Source organism: Dermacentor andersoni, chromosome 1 (genome assembly GCF_023375885.2).
Source record: "Dermacentor andersoni chromosome 1, qqDerAnde1_hic_scaffold, whole genome shotgun sequence".
Lineage (NCBI taxonomy): Eukaryota > Metazoa > Arthropoda > Arachnida > Ixodida > Ixodidae > Dermacentor > Dermacentor andersoni.
Window position 1 is genome coordinate 207,720,324 of NC_092814.1, and position 19,618 is coordinate 207,739,941.

The 19,618-nt window shown below is 43.6% G+C and overlaps 1 protein-coding gene across 1 annotated transcript in view; it reads right to left on the reverse strand.

Annotated features, from left to right (window-relative positions):
- LOC126546874 (tachykinin-like peptides receptor 99D) overlaps nucleotides 1-19,618 on the reverse strand; it is a 139,697-nt gene that overhangs the window by 58,506 nt on the left and 61,573 nt on the right. The window contains exon 2 of the mRNA XM_050194590.3: nucleotides 15,440-15,540. Within this exon, the coding sequence (XP_050050547.1) occupies nucleotides 15,440-15,540 (101 nt within the window). The remainder of the gene's footprint in view (nucleotides 1-15,439; nucleotides 15,541-19,618) is intronic.

Below are 19,618 nucleotides of genomic sequence, written 5' to 3' on the forward strand. Positions count from 1 at the left end.
ACAATCAGAGCGACCTTACAGATAGCAACAGTTTACATCGAAGGCCAACCTTTCACGTGCAAACTGGACACAGGAGCGACCGTCTCCAGGCGATCCGGCGCCGGCAAAAGATCCACTACGACCGCAGCGCCAGGAACCTTTCCCCGCTGACGCCGGGACTACGCGTAACGACGTACGACATTCTCCAGAGAACCTGGTCTCCAGCTATTGTTCTAAGGCCAGCCGCAACGCCAAGATCTACGATTGTGAAGACCGAAGACGGCCATGAAATCCGTCGCACAATAGAGCACCTGCGGGAGGCAGCACCTCAACCGGAGCCAGAATCAATCTCGCAGGAGCCTTCAGAAGACGACCTCCAGCCTGGACAACAGCAGTTACGAAGGAGCACAAGATTGCGTCGGGAACTCTGTCGATACCCGTTGCCAGATGAAACTTCTCGACCTTCTCATCATTAAAGGGGAGATGTGGCCATATCACGCTGTCATTCTGATAGCGCCCAGACTGTTACCACGTGACGCCTACGTCACCCATTTCCAAGTGTACTTATATCGCTCCCTCCCATGAATAAAGCGCTTCCATTACCGAATCGCCGGCTTGCCTACAGTATGAAGCCCTTGTCGTGCGTAATAAGTGTTCCGGTTTTCATTACTGTTGCATGTAGTGCCGTCGTCTTGGACAGACTGCATACTATATGCGCTGTACAAAAGAAACAAGAGCCCGATTATCAATTTGGTGGTCTTTTCTTAGTAGATAACACAGATTATTCAAATAATTCAGTGGACATTGCATTTGTTCTAACATTATCAACCAACCTAAGAGATCGAACATGTTTTAGTTGATAAGTAACCTGATCAGTGCGCCCCGATTCATGTGCATTCTACTGAAAGTGTGGGAAATGCATTCATCTCGAAGTATGAGAAAAGACATTGCAGACTGTTCTAAGCGGAAATAAATTGCAAACGTTAACGTGATTGTTCAAAACTGCAGTCAGTATGCTGAGCATGTTCGTTTGGCACGGGCATATTGCATTAACGCCTGAAAAATGTGCACAGTCCAGCCGGGTATCTTTGTTTCAACAATTATTATTATAGGAATCGTTTGGGATTCTCGCATTTCTTTTATTTTTATAAGTACACTGTGTCACATGAACCTATCTTTAAACGAAACGTACCGTTGCTGGCACCGGCGAGCATTACGGTTGTCTAACTGCTTATCATACTGTAATATAACGAAACATCATAATGGTACTGATTAATATTGCCATGTAGTTTTTAGTCGGAGGCATAAGTGATGAGAGCAAATTATATAGAAAACTATTGAACCGTAAAAATAACTCATTGTATAGTTTTCCCTCTCATTGTTGCATTTGTTTTACGTGTGTCTGTGTCTTCCGTGCTGTACTCGTGTGGCCATCAATTACTAACCTGCCGAAGCCCGTGTCAGCTTTATTAAACAAGGGATTCAAGTCAGTTGCATCTAATACTGCATGTCAAGTGACAGACGTGTTATTCGTTTTGTCTAAATATTATGGACTGGCAGTACTTGGCAAGCGTTAAACCACAATATTTTTTTATTGCACTTAAGCTGCAGGCGTCATAGATTGCCAGAACATTTTCGTGAAAACAGCCAGGGAAGGCTTGGAAAAAGATCGGGAAATTTTAAAATGGCCACATAGGTATGCGTCTTGTTATATGTCATACAAAGTTTCCAGAGAATCTCTGTTAAATATATTTTTAAAACGTTTCACTTCATAAAAATTGAGGGAAATTGGTTCCATTTATTGAAAAAAAAAGAAAGTCAAGCATACTGACAAGGCATTTCTTACTCAATGTTTTTTTTTGCGTTAACTAAACGTCCTGAACCTCGATAGCCTAGAAAAAATTTTCATCTTTCAAAGCACCTTAAATAATTTACTGTGTTACAATTCATTCGAACTATACTATCAGTTCTGTTTCCTAGGAGGTGCATATCTGTCGTGCCATGACACAAAGTGCTCGTATGGTATCTCGGGTGCTCATGTGGTATACCTAACTTGGAAACCTGTTAGCATGCCCAAGAGGCCTCATTACCTGTAAGAAATTAAGTGACCATATCAATGCAATCAACCCATCTGCCTTCTGTTGAAGTTGACCAATGACCCATTCATTTAAAAGTATGAGAAATACATTTAAATGTGTATTAAGCAAAATAAATTACAATCTTAGGCATGATACTGTGAATATTCCAGTCACGTCTTCTGAAAATATCCCGCTGCACGGGCAAACTTAACTTCCAGCCAAAAAAATGTACAGACAGCCGAACTGGGTAACGTTTCAGCAATAAATGTAGAGACTATCTGGGATAAGTACATTAATGCATCATATATGAACTTGTCATAAAAGGGAACATACTGTTGCTGGCACTAGCAGCAGTTGTGACTGTTTAATTGTTCACCATATCATGCAATAAAACACTGTATAAAGGTACTGATTTGTATTGACAAGCAGTCATTAGTCATAGTTAAACCGCATTAAGTATTGACTTAGATGGTTTGAGCAAATATATTAAGCTGCTTAATGAATATACAAAGAATACACACTTGTTATTTTTGCCTCATATTGCTGCTTCTACTCATTGGCAGCATACACCTGCAGCACCTCTGGGACTAATGACATAAAGGTCAAGGCCAGCCTGGCGACCATGCTTGCCAAGGAGTAGTGTAAATATTTAATCTGTTTCCATAATATCATAAGACATGAATTTAAGGAATTCATCTATTATATCGAGCAATAAAAACGGTTAATGCATTGCCGGTGCATTTGTTTTATTTTTTGCACTGCATGATTCAGCACTACATAAATTCTTTCTGTTTATGCAACATATATGAAAGTACAGCTGATTCAGGAGCATTATTAATCTACTAACGGTAATGCATAAGTGCAGATGAAAAGGAACAGGTGCACATGCATAAATACATTCAAAACGTCTTGCTACCGCATGTACACAAAAATGTAAACTAACTTGCAGATAGCCGCTATGGAATTATGACCTTATACACTCTTTGTAGACTTGTCTATAAAGTGTCTGTGTCTATAGACTATCTATATACATTTGTCTATAGACATTCCATAGACTTCAGTCTACAAAAGTAGAACTGTATATATAGTTCTACTTTTGTAGACTGAATTGTATAAAATGTCTACAGATAAATGTCATCTATAGACATTCTATAGACTTAGTCTACAAAAGTAGAACTGTAAGCCTATACACTTGTCCATAGACATTCTCCAGACAACTGTCTACAAACAAGCATTTTAATTAATCCATAGACACTCTATAGACTCAGACTTTTTATAGACTAGTCCATAAAAAGTGTATGGCCATAAGTCTATAGACAGTCTATAGACTCAGACTTCTTACAGACTAGTCTATAAAAAGTGTATGGCCATAAGTCTATAGACAGTCTATAGACTCAGACTTTTTATAGACTAGTCTATAAAAAGTGTATGGCCATAAGTCTATAGACAGTCTATAGAGAGTCTATAGACTCAGACTTCTTATAGGCTAGTCTAAAAATTATGGCCATAAGTCTATAGACTGTCTATAGACAGTCTATAGACTCAGAATTTTTATAGACTAGTCTATAAAAAGTGTATGGCCATAAGTCTATAGACTTCATAGACAAATGTCTATAGACTGTCTGTAGACTTTCTATAAAAATTTTTGTAAGGGATATCTGACCACAACCTCATTCTACTAACACTTCATGGCCATGGGTAGCTGCACATCACATGCTGGTCGAACGACACGTATTTCAGTTAAAAATTATGGCACAGCGAACGACGAATGCGTTATCGACTTCCTTGAAGCATTGCAGGATGATTTTTTTAATAACCCGTCAGGTGTGGTTGATCTATGGCGGAAGCTAAAAAATGGAATTGCGCATTGCGAATCAACTTTTATATCCCCCCCCCCCCCCCACTATAGGCTTAAAAAAAACTAATCGAAAAACGCCATGTGTAACGAGAAGTATAATCCACCTCAAAAGAAATGTACAAAGGATGCGCAAAAATAAAAACAAATCCGTTCTCTTCAACGAGCTCTCGAGCCAGTTATATACGCAAATAAAGACTGCTAGAGATAACTCTTTTCGAACACACTAACGTACTTTATGACAAAACAGCCACGGAAATTTTGGAAATATTTATCTAAACCACACAGTACTGAGACAAAAAAAAATGGAAATTTCAGGTAGTTTTGTTGAAGTTTTGCTGATGCTTTTAACACTTACTTCCAGTCAATTTTTACGCGCACGCAGCCTTTGTATCGACCACTAACAGACAATGAATCCCAGATGCCAGGCGTAACGATATCAGAACCTGGTGTTCTTAATCTACTTCTACAACTTGACGTTAAAAATTCACGTGACCCGGACGAAATTTCAAACACATTTCTTAGACGCTATGCTGCTCAGTTATCCCCTTTCCTACGGAAGATATTCGCCTTATCATTGGAAACAGCGGTGTTGCCTACTGAATGGTTGTGTGCGAAAGTTCTACCGGTCCATAAAAGTGATAACAAACAGCTTACAGACACCTGCAGACCCATATATTTAACAAACACATGCTGTAAGTTAATGGAACATATCATAAATGAAGCGCTCATGAATCAGTTGCTTGAACAAGTTGCTTTACCCCAACTAACACGGTTTTTGAAGGGGGCTTTCGACCACTTCGCAGCTCCTAGAAATTACTCATGACTTTGCTACAGCTATTAATTCTCAACAACAAACAGATGCAATATTTATTGATTTTTTTAAGGCATTCTACCGCATTCTACACATTTACTCGTAGAAAAATAGAATAATTTGGTGGTAATTCGAAAATTCTCTTGGATTGCGGCTTATCTCGCCAAACGCGTGCAGTATGTCAGCTTTAATAATGCTGGATTTGACCGCGTTAAAGTGTTTTCTGGCGTACCACAGGGATCTGTACTAGGACCAACACTATTCCTCATTTACGTTAACGACATTTATACTTGCATAGAACCTGGTGTTACACTGAGACTCTTTGCAGACGACTGTGTAATCTACACTCAAGCTAATAAAGCGGAAGACCAAGTTAACCTTAACAAATCTTTACAGAATATTGTCAACTGGTCTAATAAAAATGGAACGGAAGATAACACCGATTAAACAATGTGCGCTATACGATTACTCATAGAAAGACACCTCTCCATTTTGAGTACACGCTTTTCGGTACAGACATTAAGCGGGTGAAAACTGTGAAGTACTTGGGGGTCACATTAATGCAGTCTTTAAAGTGGGATGTCCATATCGATCATATCTCTAGACGAGCATTTAAACAGAAGTATTTTAAGGGGCAAACTAGTTAAGGCGTCCCACCAGGCGAAACCAGCAGAGTACAAAACACTAATTAGACCCATCTTAAGAGTATACTGCGATAGTTTGGAACCCGCACCAAAAGCACTCGACCAACATGTTAGAAAAAATTCAGAATGTTTATGCAAAGTATGCTAGGCAAGAGAGCGCTATTACGCTCCTTATGCAAGCCCGTGTCGCAACTCTGGCTAGTCGGCATAAGCTCGCCTTCTCAGAGTTTCTTTTTCTTCTTTCCCACAATTTAGTAAATATAAATAAAGACATACAAAAAAGATTTTGCGCCAAAACAACGCACACAGGAAAGACGACGACACCACGGGTGCTACTTCAACTGTTTAATGAGGGTGCAAGCACTCGACATATATAGCCCTTCAAAACACCGCGCACGCGCGCGCGTAGAAGGCAACATGAAATAAAAAGTCTTATCAGTGTAAGCGCGATAGAAACTTCAGCTCAGCCTCGTAAAGGAAAACCGATGTGCCACTAACACAGTTCGGACCCGCTTTCTTGATGCAGAAGGCTTCCAATGTTTCACGCGATGTCTGGTGCCTGCCTCTACCCAGAATCCTCGCATCGCGGAACCGTGGAAAACAATCGGTGCAATCCCTGCAGTGATCCACAAGTCGCTCACCTTCATTATTTTTTATACCTATTGCATGCTCCCTAAGCCGGTCGTTCACACAACGCCCCGTCTGTTCAATGTAGGATTTCCCGCAGGACAGAGGAATTTCATATACGTACGACGTTTGTGGCACACTTTACGAAACGCTGGCCATGCTTCTTCTGACAGCCAAGCATTTGGCTTTCGCAAGTTATGCGGCGGCTTACCTGGGCAAGCTTTTGGGGAGCGGAGAACACCACCGGTACATTATACCGGTTAGACACTTTTTTCAGGCTATGCGTGACTTTATGGATGCAGGCGACCACTATATATAGGGCATGAAACATTGGAAGCCTTCTACATCATGAAAGCGGGTCCGAACTGTGTTAGTGACACATCGGTTTTCCTTTACGAGGCTGAGCGGAAGTTTCGATCGCGCCTACTGTCATAAGACTTTTTACTCCAAGTTGTTTTGTACGCGTGCGCGTGCGCGGTGTTTTGGAGCGCTATATATGTCGAGTGCTTGCACCCTCATTAAACAGTTGAAGTAGCGCCCGTGGTGTCGTCGTCTTTCTTGTGTGTGTTGTTTTGGCGCAAAATCTTTTTAGTATACAAGATCACCAACTAGCCCAGCAGTTAACTCTTATAAATAAAGACGAATACTTGAAAACTCCGAACCGTCGCTCGAGTAGAAATAATCACCACAAATGTATACGCCCCTTCTTCCCACGCTGTAACACATTTAAGTATTCATTCTTTCCTTTAGCTCTCGAAATGTGGAATAACTTGCCGAACAATGTTGTCAATGCTGAATCAGTTGACGCATTTTTGCCACTGCTGGAATATTATATCGAATTACTGCACTAAGTCGCTCGTGTTTGGTGCGCAAAAAAATAAAAAAAAAAATAAGCGAGAACAATGCATCGCGCATGTATTTACACACTCTTCTGTTCAAACGAATTGTCCTTTCTCTTCTTTTGTTTTGTCTCTCTTCATATTAGCTTTCGCGCAGTGCATAACCTTTTATTACTGCATTCTTATCTTATCTTCAACATGTTTAAAATTCTGATATGCCCTCTGAAATATTCAGATGTATAGTCCATTTATTGCTTTATTGTTGTTGTCGTCTACGCTTACAATGTATCATGCTTTTTCCTTTGTTCTACGTTAACATGGAGTCCTTGTACCTCGTATGCCCTTTCCTGTATAGGTGTAAATAGACTTACAGTATTGAATAAATAAATAAATAAATAAAGGCGAAGCTTAAGCATTTCCCTTTTTTTTTTTTTCTGTGTATGCGATTTGGAACAACTTCACTGAGAAGCCATATTGAGGTTTCGTTGTTGCTCGCCGTTCAATTCTTCCATGTGCCTGATTCGCAGTGCACCATAAGAGCAATTAATTAATTTATGCTCATGAATAATTCTTCTTTTTGCGGACTTTCAGCAGATAAAACAAATAGCATTACGTTCGTGAATACGTGTAGCTATGATTAGGCGATATTCGGAGATCGGCACCCGAAACAGAAAATTCGTTTTGGTAATCTGAATAAATTTTTTTGCGTGAGCTGAGCTGAATACAGTCCTGCGATGCCGATGAGAAGATACATGACATTAACTCTACTCATATAATAAATGTGCAACTGTAAATCGGCCGTAACACCATAATCCGTGAGAAGCCAGAATGGCCAAATTTAGAAAAATTGATGAACATAGTAGCAGTAAGGTCGCCCGTAGGAATAATTTCAATTGAGAGACCACGATGTGCGCGCGTGGGCGCCTAACGTTAAAGCTAATTGCACAGAAACAAATGAAGACTGGTGAAGATAGACAAGTGAGATGAGAAAGGCCAAGTGTTATTTCGTTTAATTTTTTGGTTTCTATATATGATGTTCAGGAGATGTACCCTTTTAAAGGCTAACTGCAACAAAACTTCACTTTGGCTATAACCTTGCTACAAATGGGTAGTAATATACCAAACAGTGAAGCAATCTTGGCAAAGCCGCAGTGCTTTAATTGTGTAGTTTTCTTGGTGGCAGCCTTTAAACACCGCCTAAGCAGACGAAGGCGTGCACCTGGTGGTTGTCGCTATTACATAAGTCCAAGCAAGCCACCGCTGAAAGTTTTCAGCGCTCCGCGGGTAGCCGCGGCTGCCGCCTTATCTTGGAGGTTATGTCGAGGAGCCGTGCGTAATAGGTCATGCGTCATTTCCGGCGAGCGGTAAGGGCGGCATTCTTTACAGTTTCGGTATCGAAAGATGCTATTATTGCGAGCTTTTCATGATGCATTCGCTCTTAGTCCAAACGCCAAAATTTTGCACGGAGGCTTCTTGATATCTACACTGTCTTAAACTATAGGCTCCTCACGTGCTCCAAAATTTTGTAACAGTTGGCGTTTAAGTGGCGCCGGCTACACTTTTTCACGTAGATTTACGTCCAACGAAAGGCGACAGGAACGTAAAATCGCATAACACAAACTCAATCTTAAAGCCAACTATAGAGGTATTCACACACTGAGTAATAACCTCCGGCGAAGCGCACTAAAGACAGCACGAAACAAAACAGGCAGCATGAGTCACAGAAAGTCACATGAAGTCTGTCACAGAATCGCAGATAAAGTCAGGTCAAATAAAACACATACGTAATGTGAGCTTAGTATTAATGATAATAGAAAATCTACTTAATATATGCCGAGGGTATCACTCGCTTCCAGAAGAGAGAGAGAGAGAGAAGGGAAGACGGAAAGGCAGGGAGGTTAACCAGACTGAGTCTTCGCGGGCCACTGGCGCTTGCCTCTGCAATGAACATATTGATCATCGATGCAGGATCTTATTGATCACACATCAAGCATATTTCACTGTTTTGTCGTCGACATTCTAGTAGATGTATATCCTCATCCACGTGGCCACAAGTGTATTGTGGATTATCAGCGAGGCAAATGTCACACAGAAGTTGTTTTGTGAACGCAGTACTAAGCCGCAGACTGAACTATAACGTTTCTAAAGATCTCCTGGAATACAATGTGCAGGTCCAGAGGTTAACTCAAATGAGAAACATCCGATATACTACCCCACGTGGGGAAGACAGATGTAAAGGAAAGCCAGGAAAGAAATCACACGCGCAAAAGAAAGCGCGCAGTTGTCGGAGTCGTTCACTTAAGTCACATGAGCATATACAAAGCTCTCCTCTCGAATTTTTATATAGCGTCTTCATCGCCTTGACCGTATACACTGACACTGCAGGATATATTCGGTTCCCAAAGCAGCCGGGCGTCATGACGGGCTTGCACGATCCCGAGTATAGGTGACCGCTTCTGTGCGTTGTAGCTATAGGACAACGGCAAAGAACATACATGACGGTTTCCCCACTGCTCTGTACAGACGTCGCAGGCAGTATACTCTCGGTCATTCTGCTGCGGAAAACAAAGTATTTCGTAATACATCACGCCAAAGTCGGAAGAGAACAGATGCCTCCGGATAGTCCATAAAGGGCAACGAGTCGCACAGAATAGTGTAAAGTTTCGGAGACGGGCTGTGCCAGATACAAGGCGTGTTCCACATTTGCTGTGTGGCATCACGCCCGAGCACGCGAGGTTTCGTCGTTGAACTCGTTCTTAACAGCGGGACAGGTTGCTGCAAGCCATGTGCATGAGGACCTTCACCTAGCAACTACGTCGGCATGTTCTTTGCCGATGGTGCTATAGCGGCCTCGCGAATCACCGAAAAGTGACGTCGTGTCCTTGCTTGGCGACATGATGTACACGCTCTCGAATTTCCAGCACTATAGTTGGTCGTGTTGCCCCCGTCGTATAAAAAGGGTAGGCGACACTACGGAGATGTCGTAGAATAACTAAAGGCTTAGATCGTAATAACTAATAACTAATAACTTAAACTTAGATCGCATGTCATGTGGCACTGACACTCGCGATCGAGCTTGTCTACTCCGTATTCGGCTAAATGTCGCCAAAACAAAATATTTCCCATTCAAAATGAAACGGCTAAGATCGCCACCGGGACCTACGTACAACGTACGTGAAGACGTATCCATACTAATCTGCTCTTGCTGCTTGCAGCCTACCCATATAAAAAAATAAAATAAAAACATATAGCAGCTATATGGTTCGCACTGATTATACAAACACACATTGATGAGTTCGTATGTTCGGTGTTGTGGTGTGTCTTGTCTTTTGTATAAAGTAGCATGCTAGGCGTGACGTCACGCAATTATCTGCAGGACTCATTAAGGATAATTTCTCGCTCTCCACTTAGGGGAGGTTCCTGAAGAACCGAAGCGCGCTACGAAGAGCAGCATGCAAGCTCTGCAGCTGTATGTGGTCAAAAAGCAGAAAAGGCAGTAAATGTTCACCTGAGATATACTACACAAATATACACGCTTCGTAGTTACCTTGTAACACGTGATCGAATAGCAGCAGCAGACATGATGGCATTCGAAGAAACAAAACGAATAAAATAAAATTGCGTGAGGCACAAACATCTAAATCCGCTTTGAGACACCTACCGTCGACTTAGCTGTTTCGTTTACTCATCAGCCGTCTTATTAAGCTAGTGCATGTAGGCGACGTTACATCCAATGGGCCAGAAAACGAGCCACTCAAAAGGGCCCAACGCACAAAAAAAAAAAATTGGATCAGGGGAACATTTAACAGAAACTGTTTGGAGGGAACCGAAATGGATGGACAAAAAGAAAATATAAGGGCCCAGTGTGCTAACGTGAAAAATGCAAAATAAGGAAATATGTGCGCGAGCAGAAACTGACTGAAATATAGTTTCCGCCGCCACAACGTCAACTGAAGGAAAAGCCCTTAATTTTATAGATCTTTAATAACTATAGTGTGTTAGTTTTTGGCTGTTTTATTAGGATTCTTGAGTAACACGCGAACTCCAGTTAATGACTACAGACTTATGTTCTCCTCGGGAATAGTATGTCCGAAAAAAAAAATGCGGCAGACAAAATAAAAATTTTGCTACTGTTAGAATAAAGGGGGAGGGGGGCGCTTTTAATTTTTAAAACTTCTGAAAGTTTAATGGTACATTCCTTCAGCTTTCACAATGCTACAACTGTTTGGTATAGGCCAACTTTGCACACTTCATTTACCGATTTTTGTTGCTACCTCGGCCACAAAAGTGTGTGTGCGTGTGTTTAGATCTCATCATTTAGTAGAGTCACCTAACTTTGTTCCACAAAAGCTACATACTCTCTTGAGAGTGAAGTTCTTGTTCCAGTTTTGCGAACTTTGCGAACAGTTTAGCGAACATTTTACACCAAAGCTATTAGCCTCTAGCTGGTTGGAATTTTTCGGTCTGTGCTCACCCAAAAAAACTACCACAACCTAACAGCCGCGGTCACTCAGACACACCTAAAACGGCAGCTGGAAAAGGGGAATGTGTTTGAGTTTTCGCTTAACAGAACTGCGTTTTCTCGTATATTTGACTTACAATCCGATGCTATCATGTCTGCAGGTTGCATGTAAGTCGTGCTTTACGAATTTTCTTACATATTTTACTTTGACAAATTCAATTAGTTTAATAAGGCACTGGCGCTTGGTGGAGGGCCTAGAAGAATGAGGATGAATGTTGCACTTCACGTACGTCGCTTGTGGTGGTGGTGCTTGTGTAACGTACGTCTTCTAACCTCAGTTAGGGTTGTGGTACTTCAGCATCAGAGGTACGCGGGCGCCTTCGCCCGGCAGATCCACCTTCGGAGCTCTTGGGTGTTGGACATGGGAACCCACTTGGTCCCGCGCCCTTCCGAGCAAGGTGGCCCTCTTTGTGTGGCGAACCCCGAGCGGAAGCGCTTGTGTGGCTGAGTGGACTTCCCGGGAGCTTTCACCCCTAGTCTGCGACTGCCACCCTAGTGCCATAACCCCTGTATTGTACGCGCGTTTTGTACATAATTACGCGGAATACAAAAAGTAACCCGATGTCTCCAAGCGACGGCAAACAACATTACCTTGTTTCTGCTACCAAACCCGCCGTGGCTGCTTAGTGGAAATTTGGCGTGGCGCTGCTAAGCACGAGGTCGTGATATCAAATCCCGGCCACGGTGGTCGCATTTCGATAGGGGCGAAGTGCAAATACGCCCGTGTACTTAAATTGAGGTGCATGTTAAAGAATCCCAGGTGGTTAAAATCAACCCGAAGCCCCCACTACAGCGTGCCTCATAATCAGATGGTCGTGTTGGCACGAAAAGCTCCAGAACTCAATTTAAAACATTTGGATATGTTTAATGTTTTGCTCAAGTTACGTGGGACAACAGGCATATACAATGATGTACGCGCGAACGCGTTCAAACTCTTAATTTCAATAGATATGATGGCACGAAATAAACAACAATATAAAGGCACACGTGCAGCGGTCTACGCGTGTCAGTACTCGAGCAAGACACTTAAAGACGAATGCACGATTTTTTATTATTATTCTGACTGTTCCTTGATCGCGGGAGCGCGTTTCCTCAGACTATTGAAACTCTCATTCAGGTTCACATACGCACGAACATGTCTCAAATCGACCATCTTATTTATTTATTTATTTAGTGATTTACTTTCAGGGCCCGGAGGCACTACAGAAAGGAGTGGGGTAAACATAACAAATAATTTGTGCAAGGAACATTGGATTTAAGCGAAGGCATGTTGAATGGCGTTCTTGAAGTTAGTAGCGTCTGTGATGGCGGCGATCGCAGTGGGAAGATGGTTCCATTCCGTGCTTGTTCGAGGAATGAAAGAATCACTGTAAAGATTAGTCTTACATGACGGCACACCTACTTTAAAGCAATGATCTGATCGAGATGAAACGTAAAACGGCGGTGTAAGAAGCTGCTATTTTAATACAGGGTTAAAGGGGTAAATATAATGAAATAGCGAAAGGCGAGCGCATTTTCTACGGGATGAAAGATCGGGTAAGTTTAGGGTATTTTTCATTGCTGTAACACTGGAATGACGCGAGTAATTTGATCAAATGAATCTAGCTGCACGGTTTGTGCAGCTAGATACATTTTATCAAATTCGCCATCTTGCCATTGACTTAGATTGGTATTACTTACGCCAAAATATATGCTCCCTTAGTCCCCTTCATCGTGCATCAACGATCGCTTTTATAGATATTTCATGGCGACTCGTTAGCGCACCCTACATTGCTAAATTAAATTTCTAGCTACACTTGACTCTATGCTTCAGGGACATTTGTGGCAGCCCTGCACGCCTCTTTCAGGAGGCATTGTTAGCAGTTGGTCAATAACTGTCTCGTCAGCTTCTTGTACAGTTGAGTACAGTGCAGAACCTTGTTGAATGAAGCTCTCACTACCCTACACTTCCTGGCCTAACTGAATATTTCTTGCCTTCTGGTCCGCATTCTTGAAACCCACACTTCTGCCATGCGTGACATGCACTTCAATGCCATATACTCGCGAATCTATTTGCGACTGCTTTCGCTGTTCCCGGTATGCTCAGAGGCCACAACTTCTGCGGTAACCTAGTTTGGTTCAGAAATCAAATACTCCGAGAATGTTTTGCTTCCTCAGCAACAGAAACGAAGCTCCTGGTGCACCTGAAAGTGAAGGCGGCCGAAAATAAAAGCAAGGGTTATCAAGAGGCACATGGGAGTGTAGAAGTAACAGCGTTCAGGGTTTGAGGAAATAAAAAAAAAAACTGTCTCGCCATTTTGGCCCTACGAAAGTGGATGTCCAGCGAAGCTGTTGCAAAACGACCACTGGGTATGCAATGCTTAATTTATGGTCCGGATGCTTGTTTGCAGAGCTTGTTCTTTATTAAAACGTAAGCTGTTCTGTGTGTTCTATCGGTCATTTCAATGAATGCATGCACTGTTCGCTTCACTTTGCTGAGCACTTTTAGCCCCTGCCTTACGGCGAGTGAGCTACTGCATTTCTTTGCTTGCTTACGGGGTATGAGCCATTGTTGATGATGATACATGCTTGTTTTGAGCTTGTTCTTTATTGAAACGTACACTGTTCTGTACATTGTATACGTGATTCCAATGAATGTACACACTATTCGCTATACGCACATGCCGACGTAGTTGCTGAGTGTTTGCAGCCTCTACAATACGAGGGGGATGAGCCATTGCCTTTTTGCTTGCTTAGGGGGTATGAGCCATTGATGATGACGGTAATTTCTGCTCAGCGACGGACATGAAAACTGCTGACCACTAAGGGGCTAACAGCTTCGCTGTGAAGCGCTTTTGGTCCCCTCTAGTTTTCCTTATACGTGTGAAATAATACTATACTTTTCATTTCATAGTGTTTCCAAAGGTTGTCTTGGCGTTTCTTATTTCAACAACACTCGGTATTCACATCGAAACACTCATTTGTAAAAGAAATGGGTTACTGAATTTCCATGGAGTGCGAGATATCCATTGGAATAAAAAGATACTACGCACTACATCAATTTTCCCGTCATTCTTCGGCGTGCCGAGTTCTATGACAAATGCCGCGAACAGATTTTTGATTGCCTTTTCTGCTCATTCTAGCGGTAAGTAAACGGCTGGAAATTCCACCACGCGTTAGCGTACAGTTGAGCAGCATCAGGTCCTTGTTTTCCCGAGAGAGAGAGAGAAAAAAAAAAGAACAGGAAAGGCACGGATGTTAACCATAAAAAGTCCGGCTAGCTACCCTGCACGCGGGAAAAGCTGTTTAAACAGATGGGGAAAAAAATGCCGGCATAGAAACCGGAATTGCCGCAATAGGTCACTGCGAAGGCTGCGAGGACCAAATTGGTCTCGTGCAGCGAGCACGCAGGGCCTTCTGAGGCCGCCATTGGAGCCCTGGACAAAGGGCCCCATTAGCCAGTCAAGCATGTCCAAGCAGACCCTGACGGACTACCACAAAAGACCCTGTAAATTGAGGGCAATAAATGAATTTTTTGCTGCTGCTGCTGCTGCTGATAATGATGATGATGATGATCATTGCGAATGCGACCTGCTTGTTAGCACGTGCCGTGCTCACAGCGATTGAAACGCTATATTCGGACCGCATTGCCGCCGGCGCTTTTCGCGCTATTGGTGAGACCTGGGTGACCGCTGAGGAGTAGAATGCAGTCACAATGCGTCTCAAAGGCTCTCACTTTCGTGTCAGAGAAAAAATACGTCATCTCGCCGTCTCCGGCGGCCACAGATGGCGCAAAAAGTGCCGGCAGCCGCGCTCACCGACTATCGCGTTTCAATCAATGAGCGCATACCAGACAGCTGGGAACCGTCAATTGAAGTCTTCTCTGTATCTCTCTCTGTCTTTATTATGCGTTGTTTTTTTCAGTTCGTTCAATAAATTCAATTTCTTTATTTATTTGGTTTGAAGGTGGTAGGACAGCCTGTACACTTACACCTAAAGGATGTAATAGCTTTTTCTCTCTCTCTCTCTCTCTCTCTCTATAGCCGAATGTAACAATCGGGAAATCGTATCGTTCGCAGATTGCTCTAGCACAAAAACTTACGAGTTTATGGCAGGGTAAATCTCGGCGAGAAGATTGTACGTCTGGTAGGGCAGCCAGCACAGGGCGAAAGTGACGACCACGATCACCATCATCTTTATCACCTGCAGAGAAGAGAGGAGGTGCGCGGAGTTGAGAAACGAAAAAAAAAAGAACACAGAAGGGAGAGGGGATAACCCGGCACAGAAGTAGAATAAATAACAAGAAACGTTAAAAAAAAAAGTACTTTCAACGCCGCTTTCGCGGCTTACGTAATAGTTTAGAGCCGCCGTTAAGCAAACCCTCGCTGACTCGGCGCGGCGCACTTTACAGGCACTTTGGAAGGTCGAAGGAAAGGACGGTGCATTCGCACTGACTGCGGAGCGTATATATGCATTGTGCCGCATTGAGAAATAAAAATGTTAAAAATAACTGAAAACGACGCTATCAATTGTAACACGAGGCGGCCCGTCGACGATTCGTTCTTACGCCGGGTATAACCATAAAGTCGCCCCCCTTTTGTCGATGGCCACGTACACACAGTGCGTGAATTACACGTCGCGGTTTTTTTTTATTTCGCCCCTTTCGCGCCGTTTGTGCGGCGTTGGAGGCGCCTATTTCCGGCGCTTTTGTCGGCTGCTAGCGCGGCCTTCCTTCCCCCTCGCGCGGAAGTACGCCCTCGATCGAACGCGGGTCAAGCGGAAGCGAGGAAGCCGGAAAGAAAAAAGAAAGAAAGAAATTAAAGAGGAAAAAGAAAACGGCGGAGAGCGGACGGGCTGTGAGGCAAACGATAGGATGCCTCCTTATCCGTCCATCGCTGACACGAAAAACGTTTCACATCACATCTCTCAAACGGACTTCCGTATGCTATTGTTTTACGCAAAGACACAGGAGAGCTGATAGCGCTGTTTGTCTTTTGAGCTCGGGGAAGGTTAGGCGGCAGCCAATTCCACACGACGGTGAAAGTGGTAATCGCGTTCGGGCGCGAACCACAGTTTGGTGGTTCGGAACGCCTTGGCAAAGGGTTCCGGTTCGGGAAACCTCTGGGGCCGTCACCGCTCGCTTTCGACATCAGATATCCCAATGACCGTATCGGAAACGCCGACTGGCATATAAGGATTGATGTCTATGTGTTCCATCTGGCTTGCCGCAGGAGCGCACTTAGACAGCCTCAAGAGATGTTTAATGGTGATATTCGTTATCCCCAAAAGAAACATGCCAAATATGTCTCTTTGAAACAAAGTAAGAGCAACTATCGAAAGTGCTTCACTGATGTATTGGGAAAGTGAGTTTTTTTTTTCTTCTTTTTTAATAGTACAGCTCTGGGCGTAACTGTGAGGTCGCCCTTGTCGGACAATTCCCTTCTTACTGGCATTGCATTTCTTACTAGGAACGTGTAACTTTATAGTGGAGCTACCTGCCGTAGTGGCGTTGTGGCTTTGGTGTTTCACGCTAAGCCTGAGGGCCCAGAATCAAATCCCGGTCGCGGCGGCCGCGTTTCGATGGGGGCGAAACGCAAAGACACCCGTGTACCTTGCATTGGGTGAACGTTAAACAATCCCAGTTGGTGAAAATTAATACGAAGTTGATGCATTTTCTGTGACATAGTTACTAGCGCAAACAAGACCACGGAAAAAAGGTGGGACAGGACAGAGCGTTCTCTCACTTTTTTTTTACGTAGCCGTCTTGTTCGCGGTAGTAACTATGTCACAGAAAATGCATCCGCACCAACTAGCCCAATTATCTGCGCTAATTAAATTGGAGTCCCCCACAGCGGCGTGCCTGTTATTCGTACCGCGGTTGTGGCACGTAAAACGTCAAAATTTATTAAATTATTTATGTTAGGGCTGGGAAGTCTACCGATTAGTCTTCCGAGCGCTCGGTTGACACTTCAATCACGTTTGATTTTCTACCAACCCGGTGCGCTAGCCCAGTGGCAACGACATATGTCTACTGAGCTCGAGGTCGCTGGTTGGATCCCCGAGGCCGAGGCCGAATTTCGATGGGTTTGTAGTTCAAGAACTATGGTGCACCTAATGCAGGTAAAATCCAGGAGTTTAATTGATTTACTTCATTGCAAAGTTTTTCACCACAGTTAATCAGTTGCAGTCACACTAGCGAAATGCAACGATTCAGCAGCATCGGAATTTTGAGCCCAGATGTGCGAAAGTGTGCTTTTCGTGCTGGAGATATTAGGTATAAGCAGCAAGATATTGAGCGCAGTCATTATACCTTCGTTCTCCGGAAGCATTCTTACAGAGCGCCAGCAGGAAAAGAGTCAGCTTCCATTGCTAGGAAAGGAACGCGAGAAGGTAGCAGCTTTGAAACGCTTTCTTCCAGTGTCGATGACCTGACAGTGAGGACGACTGTCTGATGTAGGTCGCGCGAACCTCTGCTTCTTCAGACGCTCGGCATGTGTTGGAATTTTAGAAGGGGGGCGCTGAATTTCGGCACGCAACGCCGATGTAATTGCAGTACCAAAAAGAAACTCTCTAATTGAGGAACTGAGTCTTCGCGCAGACCGGATTTTTCACCCTTTGCCTCATGAGGTCTCTCTTTCCTCCTCTGTTTGCCTCCCTGACAGCATTTAGCGACTTCTTGTGTGCACGTGCTCACCGCCCCCTCAGGCTCCGGAAGGCCGCTAACCGCAACCGCTAACTTGACAAACAAAACGGGTATTGATAAAGAGAATCTGGCAGTAAATATTATTTTGAATGATTATTTTTGGGTAGAAATTGCAACTGCGCACTAGAAAGAGGGAGGGGGGAAAGAAGAAGATGAATTATGGGCAGGCAGGTTAACCAGCATTTTGCCCAGTTGGCTACCCTGCACTGGGGTAAGCGGGAAAGGGGAGGAAAAGATAGAAGGCGATTTATGCGAATGCCCGGGCACTTCGATTCGAGCATCAGTATTTTTTTTTTAATAATCGCTACTGAATGTGCGCCGCAAAATCCATTGGGCGCTCCATGCAATTTCATTCAGCAGTGCGCAATAAAGACCTTTCAGCAAGATTACATATTGAATACCAACGCGTTTTACCGCGCCTATTGTGGTCGGATATCTGAATAGTGCCCCTTGCCGCGGCAATTTGCGCCATATTCGCGCCACCTGATTACTGACTGGCTTCGTCTGCACAACATGGATGAGCGCCTTAATTATTTAACAACATTACGAGCCTAATTTTATTATTTTGATATTTAGCCCGTTGTGAGCGTTGTACGTGTAATGTTTCGTGCGCGCGATCTCCACCCCTTCGGCTAACCTAGCTGTGGAGCAGTGCAATAGCGCTATTGAAATAAATTTGTTAAGTATAAAGGGGAAGGGGTGGGGGTTACCAAGAAGCTGGCTAATGCATAGCAAACAGAAGGTTGTTGCTTAATAAAGGATGAGATCATGGGAAAATAGGCCCGTGTATCCCAATCATCAAATGTAAACTCCGGCGACTAGGTATGCAGTAAAAAGATAAACAAAGGAAAACAGGGCGTAAAATGCAATAATAAAAAATAGTGGGAGAAAAGAGCATCACCTAAATTAAGAGTAACGTGCTATAGGTACAATATACATAATCAGAGCGTGATGTATCAGCGACATGCGAACGTCCAGTAAACTCACGTGACCAAAACAGTAAGGGTTTCCAAGGGCAATATTGGGAGTCTGCTTGACAGTGTCAGTTTCTTTCTTTCTTTCTTTCTTTCTATAACGTTTTGCTTGTGATGAATGTCCACTTGTGTACAAGTTTAGGTGTAAGGATCTTTTTATGCACGACAACGTGGGTCCATTGTTCATGGGCTGCGCCATTCATGGAAGAAGAGTGTAGGATGGTGTTGGTGGGCACGTTTATGCTTGATTCCCGGTTGGCTCTCGCCGCCTCCATTCCTTTCGCTGCTGATTATGCCGCTGCCTCTGGCAACTAGTACACTCAAAATTAAAGGTGTTAACCATAAATAACAAGAAACGTGACACACACGCTTTTAGGAGCAGCCTTTTGAGCTTTTTAGAGCGCAGACCTTAGGCCCTCGTTCCTGCGGCGAGCGTCGGCGTTGTCCCTCATAACCGAGCGAATGAGCACAGCAGAAGATGAAAGCGAATGCGGCGCCCAGAGGGAGATGAAAGAAGAGAGAGCGAGGAAGAAAGCGGAGGAGGCTACAGTGAAAGCATGAAGTGGAAAGCGGAGGAGGAAAGTATGGCCAAAGAGTAATGAGG